Source organism: Pollachius pollachius (genome assembly GCF_949987615.1).
Source record: "Pollachius pollachius genome assembly, chromosome: 4".
NCBI lineage: Eukaryota > Metazoa > Chordata > Actinopteri > Gadiformes > Gadidae > Pollachius > Pollachius pollachius.
In genome coordinates, this window is record NC_136937.1 from 6,286,363 (window position 1) to 6,302,440 (window position 16,078).

Sequence of the window (16,078 nt, forward strand, 5' to 3'; positions counted from 1 at the left end):
ATTCAACACGTTTCAGCGGTATAAATAATAACAGATTTAGGTCAATTTGTTTCCGTTGCCTTTAGTTTGCAACGTCGTAGTGGGGTTTAGTCTCATGGTTCTCAGGCATCAGCAGTCAAACTTCAGTGAGTGTTTACTTGTTACTGGTTACTGGTTCCAATAACTCAGACGTGTTTCACAAACGGGAAAGATGCTGGGGAATTTCCCGAGCGCCTTCACACGGTGCAGCAGGATTTAACTTCCGGATAAGAAATTCAATCACTCCCACGTCTTCGCCTTCCGTCAACAACACGTTTGATAAAAAAAAAAGCTTCTGGGTGACAAATAGTGTATGTGGCTATAATATAACTAAACTATACAGTACCCAGCTTGTGTAATTGCTCTAAGGTGATGCTGGTCACATGCTGGATTTCAGCACATGACTGTCTTGGGTTCTTGGACTCTGCATGAAAATCGTTCAAAGTGATAAAACGTTACAAAAGAAAGAATCTTATCAGGAAACATGATAAATCACTTAATCTGGTATTGTGATGAGTAAATTACTTACTTAAAAAAATGTTAATCAGATCGAAGGTAATTGTTTTTGCTCTGTAATTTTTTAAATTATTATGAAGAAGATTTAGTCCTAATTTATTTATAATTGAACCACTCGCCTGTTTGAAATATTAAGGCAGTGTCTGATGGAAGGTCAAACAATCTACCTTGTTGTCTTCACCCTCCCTTTTTAAGAATCAAGACTTTGGGTGACAGGTCGAAAGACGTCAAGAGAAGACCCAGGTATGCCTGCTATATATATATATATATATATATATTGCTTCTTTTGAGTGTTGACATGGGCAAACCGAATATCTCAAATATGCCGTGATTAGCAGACACAATATTTCTCCCAGTCTATTATTTCTGTGTAAATGTCAAAACTTTATTTCTGCGTAAATGTCCTTAGATTCCAATTCCCTCCTCAGTTCATTGCTGGATTAGAGCCTCTGAACAGGTAATTGTTGACAGACACTATCACTTATTGTGGGATTGGATTTTTGAGAGAATACGGTGACTCTTGGCGAACAAAACTTGAGGATGCAAAGCAGGCTGTGGACTATGAAGAGAGAGTAATTTATGTGTTGTATCATCATTTGGCTGTTAATGAGGCAGCTATTGCCACCTTCTAGTTTCATTAATTTTATAGGTGCCCAATCTGGTAGTGTTGGGTTGTACCCCATTTGGCCTTCAGAGCAGCATAGATATTTATAGGAAGAAATTTGTGATTTGCATTGAAATTATCAGTGACAGTTTTTATCCAAAACGACAGTCTTCTTTTGGCACAGCCCTTTCCACACCATCATAGGTAGCTCAATGTGCACGAGTTCTGAGCAACGTTTTGGTCCGCTAAAGAAACTCAATTTCATGTAGTCCGGTATTCTTCATTGTTTGGGAAGGAGCTTTGTCAGTCATCCTAACCTAACCAGGTTTCCAGTTATATTTCTGAATAAACCAAAGAACATCTTGCTTTCAAATGAAACGGCAGCTTAAATATTATTGTGAAATGAATGTGTGTCTTTGTGTAGGTATGAGGAGAACTGGGTAATCATCCATAGAAGAACCAAGGACTGTGCTCAGAATGCAGAGGTTTGGGTTATCACTCTCTCTTTATGGTCTCTTATGGTTGTGTCAAGATGTTCAAGGGTGTATACTTTTTTTGCATAAAAGTTAAAGAACGGGTTATTTGCAAAACTAAATCTAGGTCCAAATTGGCCTGAGCCTTATTGTAATGTTATCCATCAGTCCTTTGTAATTGTTGAAGCATCCCAAGCTGGTTTCAGGTTTCAAGATTTGCTGTATTTTGCAAACGTATTTGCACCCTTGGTTAAACCAACATTCCACTTGGTTTGTTTAACTCCAAAGCTCAATTGATGATGGGGAGTATTACTTTATTTTTTGTTTCCTACCTAATAATGTTATAATGTTGACCCTAAACAGACGAATGTGTGCTCATAGTTTCCCCTTTTATTGGTTGATTGACGAATGTGTGCTTTTTGAAGTGAATGCATTTCACAGGATGCATATAAAGCTGTTAATACTACCGTGGTGGAGGTAAATTGGGGAGATGATCAGTATGCACCAGGGATGGAAATTAACACCCGCCACACGCCATTTGCGGGTGGATTTGTATTGTGGCGGGTGAATTGTGTCACTTCACGCGCCACTGTGTCGGGTAATACTTTCCAGTCAGGTCCGATCAAATTTGCATATTTAATACATTCGTCATACGGCGCTGCACAGTTCCACAACCATTACTGTCAACATCCGGCCCCCTTCTTCTTCTACGCCTCTTTTGCTGAACTGCGACTGTCAACATCCGGGATAATAAACCGGTAACCATAGAGATAATATGCCGGTATCAACATTCGGTATAGTATGCTAGGCTAATTATTGACATAATTATCACAACTAAAGAAAGCAATGTTGCGTTTCCTCACCGGAGGGAAGAGAACAGCTGAGGAGAGTGTAGGCCAGGTACAGGTGGCGGATGATAGTACGCCTGTCATCCCCAAAAAGAATCGTTGTCTTAATAAGAGATGGCGAACATCGGACAGTGGGCAACACCGTGACCGGCTGGTGTTTGACGGGACGAGCCAGACAATGTTCTGTGATCTCTGTCGTAAACATGCTTCGGATGGCCACAGGTCCAATAGTTATGTGAGTGGGACACAAAACATAAAATTGGAAGCCGTGGAGGACCACGAGTCCTCAAAAAGTCACCTTCACGTTTTGAAAATTGCCAAGGGAAAATCAGCGCCAGAAACCACGACAGTGATGGAAAATCAGCGCCAGAAACCACGACACGACAGCGACAGCTCGTTAGCCTCAAAACAGCCCAGCTTGTTAGAAGTTAGTTCGAAATGCACACGCAATTGCCAAAAAGGGAAGGCCATTTCAAGACTTCGAATGGCACTGCAAGTAAGTTAATTTTTTATTTTCTATTAGGCCTGATGCAATAGTTTGTTGCAGTCGAAAAACTAGTATGTTGGGTAACCTTAGAGATCTGCTCACTTGTTTGGGAAACAGCTGCTTTCTGTCAGTCTGGTCAAAACAGATGTCAAGTGTGTGTGCTAAGACTTAGGGCTGTCCCGAATACCATTTTACAGGCTTAGAATACTCGTTGGATATTCCCGAGCGAGTATTCCAATACTCAAAAACAACATTAATAATTGAACAGTAAAAAAGTCTGAGTTCCTTACTTTGTTGTTCCGTTCCAAATCAGCTGTCATCTGTGCCATCGTAGCCCTTACAAAAGCTTATCAATTCATCCCGTAACGTGCATAGAAATCCATACAAAGATCCAATGTTTAGTCGTTTGTGTCCGTATTAAATCGATCATTGACCGGGTATTCCTTTGACAAAAGCCAGTCTGTGAATGCGCAATAGCAGGGCTGCATAGCGAACGTACACAAACAGACACGCTAACGAGTTCATATATATATATATATATTTAAATGTATTCTGAAGTTTTTCAATGTGTCTTGCACTTATTAAGTCATTGTTTCTTGTTCTTGTTTCTTCATGGCCCGATTTCAAATGTTTAATTTCGAATGCATAGGCAGAGTATGAGTCTTCCTATACCGAGAGGATACATCTGTTGCATTATAGGGGCAGATTTCATTATACATCTGGTTGAATTGAAGAAATTAAAAGGCCAGTGCACTGAAAAAACAAATGTTCCTATTGACTTATGATGGTGTAGCCATGCATGTTGTTTTATTGTTAATATGTCAATTTGTTTTTTATTGAAAATACTTTGTATAGATGAATTATCCCCAAACTTGTCATCGTAACACATTTGAAATAAACATGACTTAACATGGCAGATACCTGTGTATTGATTATCATATGTGGTGAGTGTAACATTTTCAACTCAGTTCCTTGGTAGCGCCTACTTACAGTAAAAATCACTTCTGATGGAAAAAATGATGTGTATGAAAAACACTTTTCTTATCTAGTGTTACTGTTATATTGTTCAAAATGTACGCATATATTAAATAATATATATAGCGTATAAAGTGGCTAGTAAAAAGATGAGTGGCTGGTAGATTTTTAAATCTACCTGCCACAGTGGCTGGTGGGCAAAAAAGTTAATTTCCATCTCTGGTGTGTGTGTGTGTGTGTGTGTGTGTGTGTGTGTGTGTGTGTGTGTGTGTGTGTGTGTGTGTGTGTGTGTGTGTGTGTGTGTGTGTGTGTGTGTGTGTACACACAGTGTTTGCTTTTCATGTTATGGCGCATAAGACGTCGGTTCTTTGACGTCTCTTGTATTTCCACAACGAGACTGTAGTTGGGGTTATCTCAGCCATGGTTGAGAGGGAATTGGGGGAGAGGAACTTTGGCTTTGACTCCCTGAAGTATGAACTGCGACATGCTGGCTGCCGCCGGTTGCCGCGAGGCACCACCGCCGCGAAGCAGCACCGCCCGGCAGCAGGCAGCCGGCAGCAGGTAGCGCGCGGTTCAGTCTACTTCAGATTGATGTGGAAGTGGAAGAACCAGAGACGTTGGAGAACCCGACAAAGTTGTTTGTGATTCATAATATCGTCTGGAGGCGCACACAGCTTGGCCGTGATAATATGTATTATATGATATAGATATCTATGTATTATATGATATCATTTAGATATAGAGCTTCAGGACTGTAACGCGTGTGTAGTACACACGCGTACACACAAAGTGTTGTACACGCTGTTGGTGTTATGGCGCATAACACGTCGGACTCTCATCTCTGGTATTTCCACAACGAGACTCGTAGTGGGGGTTATCTCAGCCATGGTTGAGAATGAATTGGAGGAAAAGGAACTTTGGCTTTGACTCCCTGAAGTACATGAACCACGACATTGAGGAGAAAGGGATTGTTGGCCTCGAATGTCTCCCGCTTGAGCCCCGCTTCCCGCTGACGAGGGACCACCGCCTCGGCGCTGCAGGAGGCGGTGGTGCCTAAGCGCTGACCACTGCCGAGGCGGTGGTCCCTCGGCAGCAAGGCTCCGGCGGGAGACAACCGTGGTCAACAATCCCTTTCTCCGGTCTACTTTAGATTGATGTGGACGTGGAAGAACAAGAGACGTCGGAGAACCCTACACGGCCGTTTGAGATTCATAATATCGTCTGGAGGCTCACACAACTTTTGGCCGTGATAATATATATTATACGATATAAATATCTATATATAATATGATATTATTTAGATATAGAACTCCATGTGTGTCCCGTGTGTTCTAGAATATTAACAGAACACGGCTAAAGGCTGTGTGCGCCTCGCCATACACCACTGTAAACAGAGCGCTTGGTACCTTGCCTGCAAGCTGCTCAGGGCCACACCCCCACCCTCCTCCTTGACCCGCCTCGCTCCTCCTCATTTGCATTATAGCTACAGACACCAAGACTGCGCATTTGGGGGAAGCTCAATGTGCGACTGGCTCGTAGTGGCTGTAACTGCACCACGGCTGAATTTCGGTAACGTCTTTGAATACTGTGTTAGTGGCCCACTAATACCTATATTAAAGCATCCATAAAATAGAATGTCATGGGACCTTTAAACAAGTGCACTGAAGTCAGGTGTAATGGTGTGATCCAGATGCCTCGGACGCCAGCCTTCCGAAAACCAACTACACAACTTTACATTGTATTGCACGCACAGCAAGACCGTGCGATGCATAAATTGGTGACCGGAATAAAGTAGCAATGTAATCAAGTGTGTGACATTAAAATCACCAACGTGGTACAAATACAAAGAAAATAAATCTCTTTATGGGCGCAGCCATTTTTGTCGAGCTTCATCACTGAACTCGGTATACTCTCAGAATTCCGAGTGCGCTCGACCAAAAGGGGGCGTGCCTCCGTAAAATGCCGCAAGAAAGCTGGGAGATTTCTCCAGTTGCTACTCGGAAGGCTGGTGTCCGAGGCATCTGGATAACACCATAATGCTGCTATCCATTTGTATGGTACGCCGGTACGTGCTTAGCCTGGCTAAGTCCAGACCTCATCTCAATCTACATTGAGGTCTGGAAACCACACATTCATTTTCTCGTATTTGAGGCGTGGTTTACGATTGCCCGTTGCCGTTTATCGGGCGCTACGAATGTCTATTATATGAGTCTGTACGTGGCTCATAGCCAATCGCATCAATTGTACCAGATGACGTATGTAGAGCGACAGAAATTCGATGAGGAAGAAGACGATTGGTGTGTCGCATATACGTCGTCATCATCTTGCCGTCCTTCCCCGTTCTGTGATTGGTTCCCTATCAGGCGAAAATGGGATCCATGGAATCCAGGCTGCCTAGCAGCGCAAAATGAAATTGCGCGCAAGGCAGCATGGGTATACCCAGGCTAGTACATGCTAGTCGTAAATTGTAAATCTCCCGGCTTTCTTGCGACATTTCACAGAGGAACACCCCGTTTTGGTCTCTCCCACTGGCTATTCTGAAAGTATAGCGAGTTCAGTGCGGCCGACCGTACGACTCAACAACAAAAATGGCTGTGACCGCAAAAAGGGATTTATTTTCTTAGTATTCGTACCACGTTGGTCATTTTAATATAGATCTTAAATGCTCTTACACACTTGATTACATTACTACTTTATTCTGATCAACAATATATGCATTGCACGGTCTTGCTCTGCGTGCAATACAATGTAAAGTTGTGTTGTCTTGTTTTCGAGCTGGTTTGCTAAAAAGGCTAATATAGCTAACAATAACAATGATTAGCCAATGAGAAACGGGAACGCTAAGTGCTGCAAGCCAGGAAATTATGTCACGTTCTCGCTAGAGTAGGTCGGATGTACCGGCGTACCATACAAATGGATAGCACCATTAAGCCTCGAAACGTTGACGACAACAAAGGAAAAACTCTGGCTTTGTCTGCTAAAGTCAATGGACAACATGTTAGGGTTTTAATGTTGACCACAAGGCAGTGTCTTGGTAGAATAAATAATAAACGGGTATAATCTTATTTAAAACAACATGAGAATGTCAACAGCGGATAAATCATGCAAGCAATGCTAGGCTAGCCCCCAGGATCCACTCAAGCACATCCTGTTTGTGACGTGTAGGATTAAAAATATTTTTGTGTCAAATACATGAAGCACCATCCCTTCATCAGTGTTAGCTTCAGTGAAATAGCCAGCTAACATTTGCAGACAACACACAAACACTAAAAAGTGTTTCATAAACTACAAATATAAGCCGGTGGTTTATAAAGCTATTAACAGCATCGCAACAACATGCTCACGGCATGCATGTAGACCGTGTCACGGAGAGGGATTAAATGTCCAAACGGTTTCTTGCACTGCTAATTTTACTCATGTTCAGAAGGACAGCAGCAACCGTTTAGGTTCTGCTGCCGGCTCTATTTCCCCCGCGTGGGAATCTGAGGGCCTGGGGCACGTCGTCCCATGGGCGGCTATTTATAATCCCTGCTGCTCCCAGTAACTCTTTCCTCCCAGTTACTGTCCTGAGACTCTGGTACCTCCCTGCTCCTCCCAGTAAAACGATGAACCTCCCCTGCTCCTCGCAGTAACACTGTTATCTCCCTGCTCCTCCCTGTAACACTGTTATCTCCCTGCTCCTCCCTGTAACACTGTTATCTCCCTGCTCCTCCCAGTAACTCTGTTACCTTCCTGCTCCTCCAAGTAACTCTATTACCTTCCTGCCCCTCCCAGTAACACTGTTATCTCCCTGCTCCTCCCAGTAACTCTGTTACCTCCCTGCTCCTCCTAGTAACGCTGTTATCTCCCTGCTCCTCCCAGTAACTCTGTTACCTCTCTGCTCCTCCCAGTAACCCTGTTACCTTCCTGCTCCTCCCAGTAACACTGTTGGGACTGGTTTGTTCCCAGTCGGTTCCGTGTCACCGGCTGTCCTCTGAAGTCCTGTGTCTGCCCTGTTTTAAATATAAGGTCAACTCTAGTAACACCGCAGAGTACAGCAGAAGGACTGCAATAAACCAATGCATGTGAGTTAGTTAGTGTTAAATTGACAAGCTATTGAGCTGTAGCTTGACTCAGTTCCTCTTCATTAGTGATGAATACCGTACTGGGAAAAAACTCAAAAGTTGTGCATCTCTTTGGGCATAAGGAAGGCAATTCAAATGTGAAGACATACATACATCCACAAATAAAAGCTTAAATAATATAAATAGTTACTGTGTAAATAAATAAATATCATTAAACAATTGTAATGCTGCCTTTCAGCATTTTTGAATGGTATTGTTAGAAATCTAAAATAAGTGTAATATATTTCACAAAACGTAACACAGAGACGCCTTCCTTGTCAACATTTGACAATTTACGATTCAGAAAAAGGTTGTTTTTCAAGCGAGAAAAAGACAACTTCAGAGTCCGTCTGTGACCTGCAGGTTTAAGGTCCGTTCTGCCCTCCCCCCGACAATCATCAACAAGAACCCCAGACGGCTCTCTGGACGGACCACTGGTTCTACTGAACCTCATTCCTTCTGTTCCCCCGTCTGTGGCTGAGCCTTTGGGTTCACCCTCCGACTCTAGGACATCAGACTCTAGAACCTCAGACTCCAGAAGCTCAGAACCTAGAACCTCAGACTCCAGAACCTGAGACTCTAGAACCTGAGACTCCAGAATCTGAGACTCTAGAACCTCAGACTCCAGAACCTCAGACTCCAGAACCTCAGACTCCAGAACCTCAGACTCCAGAATCTCAGGCTCTAGTACCTCAGACCCTAGAACCTCAGACTCTAGAACCTCAGACTCTAGAACCTCAGGCTCTAGAACCTCAAACTCCAGAACCTCAGGCTCTAGAACCTCAGGCTCCAGAACCTCAGACTCTAGAACCTCAGACTCCAGAACCTCAGTCTTCAGAACCTCAGACTCTAGAACCTCAGACTCCAGAACCTCAGACTCCAGAACCTCAGGCTCTAGAACCTCAGACTCCAGAACCTTAGACTCTAGAACCTCAGACTCCAGAACCTCAGACTCCAGAACCTCAGACTCTAGAACCTCAGACTCCAGAACCTCAGACTCCAGAACCTCAGACTCCAGAACCTCAGACTCTAGAACCTCAGACTCCAGAACCTCAGCCACGGAGGTCCACCTGAACCCGGGCCGGTAAGAACTCCGACCACGGCTGTTTGGGGGGGGGGAACCAAACCAACCCTAACCGCTAGGACGCCGGGCGCCTCATGTCCATGTGGGGGTCGTGCTGGAGGGGGTTCCTGGCAGGGGGGGTCGTGGTGTTGGGGGCCGCCCAGGGGGTCGCGGCGGGGGGGGTCCCGCAGGTCCGGCCGGGCGGCGAGGCCCAGAGGCCCGCGGACGCCATGAGCGGGGCGGCGGGGTCGTCGGCAGGGAGGGGGGCGGGGGGGTCTGAGACACGGGGGCCCGGCGGCGGGGGGGGGTGGTAGTGGAGCGCCCAGAGCAGCGTCAGGGTGAGCACCATGGCCAGGATCTGCAGCACGCCGATGAACACGCCCAGGAAGCGCAGCATGTGGAGCTGCTGCGTCCCGCGGATGAAGCCGAAGACCTTAGGACCGCAGCCCTGAAGACACGAGCATGATTAGACACACAAATCAAAGGCCTGCATCGGGATCCTTCCCCTTTATACACTCAAATAAACATGGATACATGCACCCACACACGCACACAGACACACGCACACACACGCACACGCACACACACGCACACAGACACACGCACACACACACGCACACACACAGACACACGCACTCACACACACACGCACACAGACACACGCACATACACACACGCACAGACACACACACACACACGCACACAGACACACACGCACACACACGCACACACACACACACGCACACAGACTCACACACACGCACGCACACACACACACACGCACACAGACACACGCACATACACACACACACACAGACACACACACGCACATACACACACACACACACACGCACATACACACACACGCACACAGACACACACACTCACACACACACACATACACACACCCACACACACGCACACAGACACACGCACATACACACACCCACACACACGCACACAGACACACACACTCACACACACGCACACACACACATACACACACCCACACACACGCACACAGACTCACACACACGCACGCACACACACACACACACACACACACACAACCCCCCCCTCCCCCCTCACCTCCTGGTGCAGGTCGCTCAGGTCCCTCTGGTGGGCGTGGCGAGCGCATCCTGGATACTGATTGGTGCAGCAGGAGTCTGGTGGCCATTCCATGTCCGTCACCTCCAGCCAATCGGTGAAGTAGATCACCCCGCAGCACTTAAACTGACGAATCACAGCAGAGTGGGCAGGTGTAAATCGACCCCATTGGCTGTTTCTGAATCTTTTTTTCTGCTATCATATTATAAGTAAACTGATAAACCGAGAGACGCTTCATTCATTCATTCATTCATCGACCATGGAAACGAGCTGCCTTTCTGCACACAGTGTCACGTCTACAGTCTGCTTAATTGATAACTATAAGTATCACATGTCAGAGCAAACAGAATATATGTGAACCAAGAGCAGGAGCTGTGAGGGTGGAGCTGTGTGAGGGCGGAGCTGTGTGAGGGTGGAGGTGTGTTGAGGGTGGACCTGTCTGAGGGTGGAGGTGTGTGAGGGTGGAGCTGTGTGAGGGTGGAGGTGTGTGAAAGGTTGAGGCTGTCTGAGGGTGGAGGTGTGTTGAGGGTGGAGGTGTGTGAGGGTGGAGGCTGTGTGAGGGTGGAGCTGTGTGAGGGTGGAGGTGTGTGAGGGTGGAGCTGTGTGAGGGTGGAGGTGTGTGAAAGGTTGAGGCTGTCTGAGGGCGGAGCTGTGTGAGGGTGGAGGTGTGTGAGGGTGGAGGTGTGTGAGGGTGGAGGTGTGTGAGGGTGGAGCTGTATGAGGGTGGGGGTGTGTGAGAGTGGAGGTGTGTGAGGGTGGAGGCTGTGTGAGGGTGGAGGTGTGTCAGGTTGGAGGCTGTCTGAGGGTGGAGGCTGTGTGAGGGTGGAGGCTGTGTGAGGGTGGAGGTGTGAGAGTGGAGCTGTCTGAGGGTGGAGAATGTGTGAGGGTGGAGGCTGTCTGAGGGTGGAGGCTGTGTGAGGGTGGAGGTGTGTCAGGTTGGAGGCTGTCTGAGGGTGGAGGCTGTGTGAAGGTGGGGGTGTGTGAGAGTGGAGCTGTGTGAGGGTGGAGGTGTGTCAGTTTGAAGGCTGTGTGAGGGTGGGGGTGTGTGAGGGTGGAGGCTGTCTGAGGGTGGAGGTGTGTGAGGGTGGGGGTGTGTGAGCATGGAGCTGTCTGAGGGTGGAGGTGTGTGAGGGAGGGGTCACTGACCTCGGTCTGGAAGACGTTCCAGGTGTGTGTGAGCCACTGGTAGTGCTGCAGGCCGAAGGACGACATCCTGGCCTTCAGGCTGATCATATCTGACCTCTGGACGGCCGGCTGACACACACACACACACACACACACACAGGCACACACACACACACACGCACAGGCACAAACGCATGCACGCACACACACCGACCACACGCACGCATACACGCAAGTATGTACAAACCCATGTGCGCATACAGACACACATGCATACACATAAACAAACATGCGCACACACACGCGCGCACACACACACACACACACACACACACACACACACACACACACACACACACACACACACACACACACACACACACACACACAACACACATACACACACGCAGATTAGTAAAGGAATACTTACTAATGAAATAATGTATGAAGCTTTTGATGAAAAGTATGAGGAGTGTTTTTATCACCTCATCGTAGGTCCACACCCCACTGGCCAGCTCCACGCAGAAGATCAGCAGCAGGCTCGCAAAGTACTGGAGGAGAGGCGCAGACCACACCTTCATCAGCCTTAAATAGAGCTGTTCATCTGTCAGCGGAGGACCTGTGGGCTCACTGAGCTCCAACCAGACTCAACGAAATACATCTGACACATCATCTCAGAGTCCTCTCAGGACCGGGTTGCAGTAATATTCACCTGATTGGCGTTGTGCACATCAATAACAACATGACACGAATATCAACTTTTAACATATGAAGCTATGCTATTGAAAGCTATTAATCTTTCCATATCTGTAATTCTCATCTGTAAATTATTATAAATATCTATTGGCCTTCACGGTTTGAAGTTTTTTAGACTGTAAACGTGTGAAATTATAAAAGATAACCTAGGTGCTGTAGACTGTGGATGTGTGTCACACTAAAGCTAAGCCAGGTGTCGTTGTCTGTGGATGTGTGTAACACTAGAGCTAACCCAGTTGTTGCAGTCTGTGGACGTGTGTAACACTAAAGCTAACCCAGTTGTCGTAGTCTGTGGATGTGTGTAACACTAAAGCTAACCCAGGTGTTGTAGACCGTCAGTGTGTGTAACACTAAAGCTAACCCAGTTGTTGCAGTCTGTGGACGTGTGTAACACTAAAGCTAACCCAGGTGTTGTAGTCTGTGGACGTGTTTAACACTAAAGATAACCCCGGTGCCGTCCAGAGCCCCTCTCACCCAGGTCAGCAGCAGAAGGCTGCACCGCAGGGTGCCACAGTAGCCCACCATGGCCACGATGACCAGGAAGCAGCAGACAGTGATGATGACGGGGTGGACGGCCGGGGAGTAGGTGAGGACGGCCGCCTCCTCCAGCCTGGAGGGGGAGACAGCATCAGGCTGGAGCAATGCTCAAGAAGGGGGAATTACATCACATGCTGGCTTGACTTGTAACGTGAAGGTTGCTAGTTCGATCCCCAGCTCCTCCTAGCTGAGTTTCAAGGTGCCCCTGAGTAAGAATCCTCACCCTAACTGCCCCTGACGAACTGGCTGTCGCCTTGTGTGGTCGACACCGCCCTCAGTGTGTGAATGTGTGCATGAATGGTTGTAAGTCGCTTTGGATAAAAGCCCTAAAGGTGGATGTACAGCGACTGACTTATAGATGCGCTCATATCACTCATCACAACGTCATTCAAAGGTGGAACCATTCTGAATGAATTTAACATTTAAAGTCTGTCCTCCTCTCTTTAGTTGGTTTCAGGGTTGATTCACGTGTTTTCTTCCACACAGCCTTAGTGATGATTGGTCTACAGAGAGAACCAATCAGGAGCCAGAGCTTCACGTGCAGGGGAGGGGCTTGTTACCTGGTGTGGGCGGTCAGGGTCAGCACCAGGCTCAGGTGGTCTCTGATGGACGCCGCCACGCCCAGAACACATGCTGACATCAGCTGTGGGATGGGACACACACACACACACACACACGCACGCACGCACGCACGCGCGCGCGTACGCACGCGTACGCACGCATACACGACAAACACACACACACCTTAGTTAACGCACATACCAATCTCAGCAGATGCATGCTAGTGAATACTTAAGTAATGGGCATGCTTGTCTGTGTGTGTGTGTGTGTGTGTGTGTGTGTGTGTGTGTGTGTGTGTGTTTGTGTGTGAGAGAGAGAGAGCGAGAGAGAGAGAGAGAATGTTGACTGACTGCCAATTAGAAGTGTGTGGGACTACTCTACATGGACCCTGGCCACCTGTTGCTGCAGGGTGGGACGGGGGGGAGGGGAGGGAGGGACAGAGGGGAGAGGAGAGTTGGCTAAGACAGATCTTACCCAAAACAGGATAGTGTAGTAGGGTATGGTGGGGTATAGTAGGGTACAGTAGGGTATTAGAGTACAGTAGGGTAGTAGGGTATTAGGGTATCGTAGGGTATTAGGGTATTGTAGGGTATAGTAGGGTACAGCCGGGTATAGTAGTGCACAGTAGGGTACGGTAGGGTACAGTAGGGTATGGTAGGGTATAGTAGGGTACAATAGGGTACCGTAGGGTACAGTTGGGTATCATAGGATACAGTAGGGTATGTAGGGTACAGTAGGGTATACTAGGGTATACTAGGTTCGTAGTGTACAGTAGGGTACACTATGGTATAGTAGGGTACAATAGTAAACAGTAGGGTATAGTAGTGTACAGTAGAGTATACTAGGGTATAGTAGGGTACAGTAGGGTATGTAGGGTACAGTAGGGTATACTAGGTTCGTAGTGTACAGTAGGGTACACTATGGTATAGTAGGGTACAATAGGAAACAGTAGGGTACAGTAGGATACAGTAGGGTATATTAGGGTATAGTAGTGTACAGTAGGGTATAGTAGGGTATTAGGGTATAGTAGGATACAGTAGGGTATAGTATGGCATAGTAGGGTACAGTAATGGTATAGTAGGTTACAGTAGAGTATTAGGGTATAGTAGTGAACAGTAGGGTATATTATGGTATAGTAGGGTATAGTAGGGGTCTTAGCCAGAACAGCAGGGTATAGTAGGGTATTAGGGTATAGTAGGGTACAGTCGGGTACAGTAGGATACAGTAGGGTATAGCAGGGTATTAGGGTATAGTAGTGTACAGTAGGGTATAGAAGGGTATAGTAGGGTATTAGGGTATAGTAGGGGTCCTACCCAGAACAGCAGGTTGAGGGCGTAAAGCAGGCAGCGCAGACACCTCACTGCGTCCTCGCGAGCCATTCCGAGCGCGACAGGCGACGTCCGGTCATGCGCATTCTACCATGTAACCATGGCAACATCGTTTGACTGCAAACACACAAACAGACGCGCTCGTCGTTAATCATTTCAATCGATCCGAACAACCGCGCTCGAGCTCCAGTGGAAGCGCGCGGGCACCACATAATCGTGTTCGTACTCGTGAGACGAGGCGCGTCACCTGCGCGCTGTTTTTAGCGGGTGGATTTCGTGGGAAGTTAAAATAGCTTTTAAACAAACAGGTGTTAGATGTTCTAGAGACAGGTATTTTATGTTCTAGATACAGGTGTTTGATGTTCTACAGATATTTGATGTTCTACAGGTGTTTGATGTTCTAGAGACAGGTGTTTGATGTTCTACAGGTGTTTGATGTTCGAGAGACAGGTGTCTGAGGTTATACAGGTGTTTGATGTTCTATAGACAGGTGTTTGATGTAATAGAGACAGGTGTTCAATGTTCTAGAGACAGGTGTTTCATGTTCCTGTCCGTTCAGATGATAACAAGCTGCTATTGTACTTTATAATAACATAACTATTTCATAATAATGTAACTATTTCATAATGCTATATGTTCTTTATGATCGTAGAAGTGTTTCAGGTCCTTGTAGCGGGTCCGTTTACGAGGCATCAACAAACCTCTGTTGTGTTTCTGAGCTGAATCCGTCCGGCTGTCAGCAACGCTCCCGATGCTCCCAGTCCGGTCCAGTAGAGTCTCCCACTGCTCCCAGTCCAGACCAGTAGAGTCTCCCACCGCTTCTAGTCCAGACCAGTAGAATCACCCACTGCTCCAAGTCCAGACGAGTAGAGTCTCCCGCTGTTCCCAGTCCAGACCACTAGAGTCTCCCACTGCTCCCAGTCCAGACCAGTAGAGTCTACCAATGCTCCCAGTCCGGTCAAGTAGTCTCCCACAGCTCCCAGTCAAGACCTGTAGGGTCCGATCCAGTAGACAGTCCGGTCGTTGGAGGTCCAGTAGAATCCGGTACAGAAGAGCCCGGTCCAGTATGGATTCCGGTCCAGCAGAGTCCGTTACAGCAGAATCCGGTCCAGTAGAGTCCCGGTGGGTCTTGGTCGGTCCTGGGGGATCCTGGTGTGACCGGATTCCGTGGTCTTGTGGGAGCAAGTCCCCTCCGTGCGTCTAGCTTTAGGATTTGTTTACGAATGGACAACGATCTTTCCTCTCGCGCCTCCGCGCCTGGCAGGGGGCGGTCCGCGCGGAGGGGACGGGGGGGGGACAGGAATGCGCGCGGAGGAAGGACAGCACGCAGGGGTCAAGAGGGCCGGCGGAGAAGAGGCCGATTGTCCAGATGACGAGGAGAGAGGAGAGATGATTATGACGAGGTTAACAGCGGGACCCTGGTCTGGATTAACTATTATTAACTGTTATAAAAGACCGGAGGAGTGTATTAACTATTAATAACTATTAATAAAGACAGGAGGATGTATTAACTATTAATAAATAGAGAAGGTTTGTATTAACTATTAATAATTATTAATAACTATTAATAAAGACCG

General features: G+C 47.2%; 1 protein-coding gene across 1 annotated transcript; it reads right to left on the reverse strand.

The window, feature by feature from the left end:
• Window positions 1-9,163: 9,163 nt before the first annotated feature.
• tspan12 (tetraspanin 12) lies at window positions 9,164-14,552 on the reverse strand (the record flags this gene model as incomplete). The annotated part of the gene is made up of 7 exons (XM_079735795.1): window positions 9,164-9,535; window positions 10,177-10,320; window positions 11,341-11,448; window positions 11,805-11,870; window positions 12,550-12,685; window positions 13,173-13,255; window positions 14,487-14,552. 7 exons carry the CDS (start codon window positions 14,550-14,552, stop codon window positions 9,164-9,166), a joined length of 975 nt encoding a protein of 324 aa, XP_079591921.1.
• Between the last annotated feature and the right edge of the window lie 1,526 nt (window positions 14,553-16,078).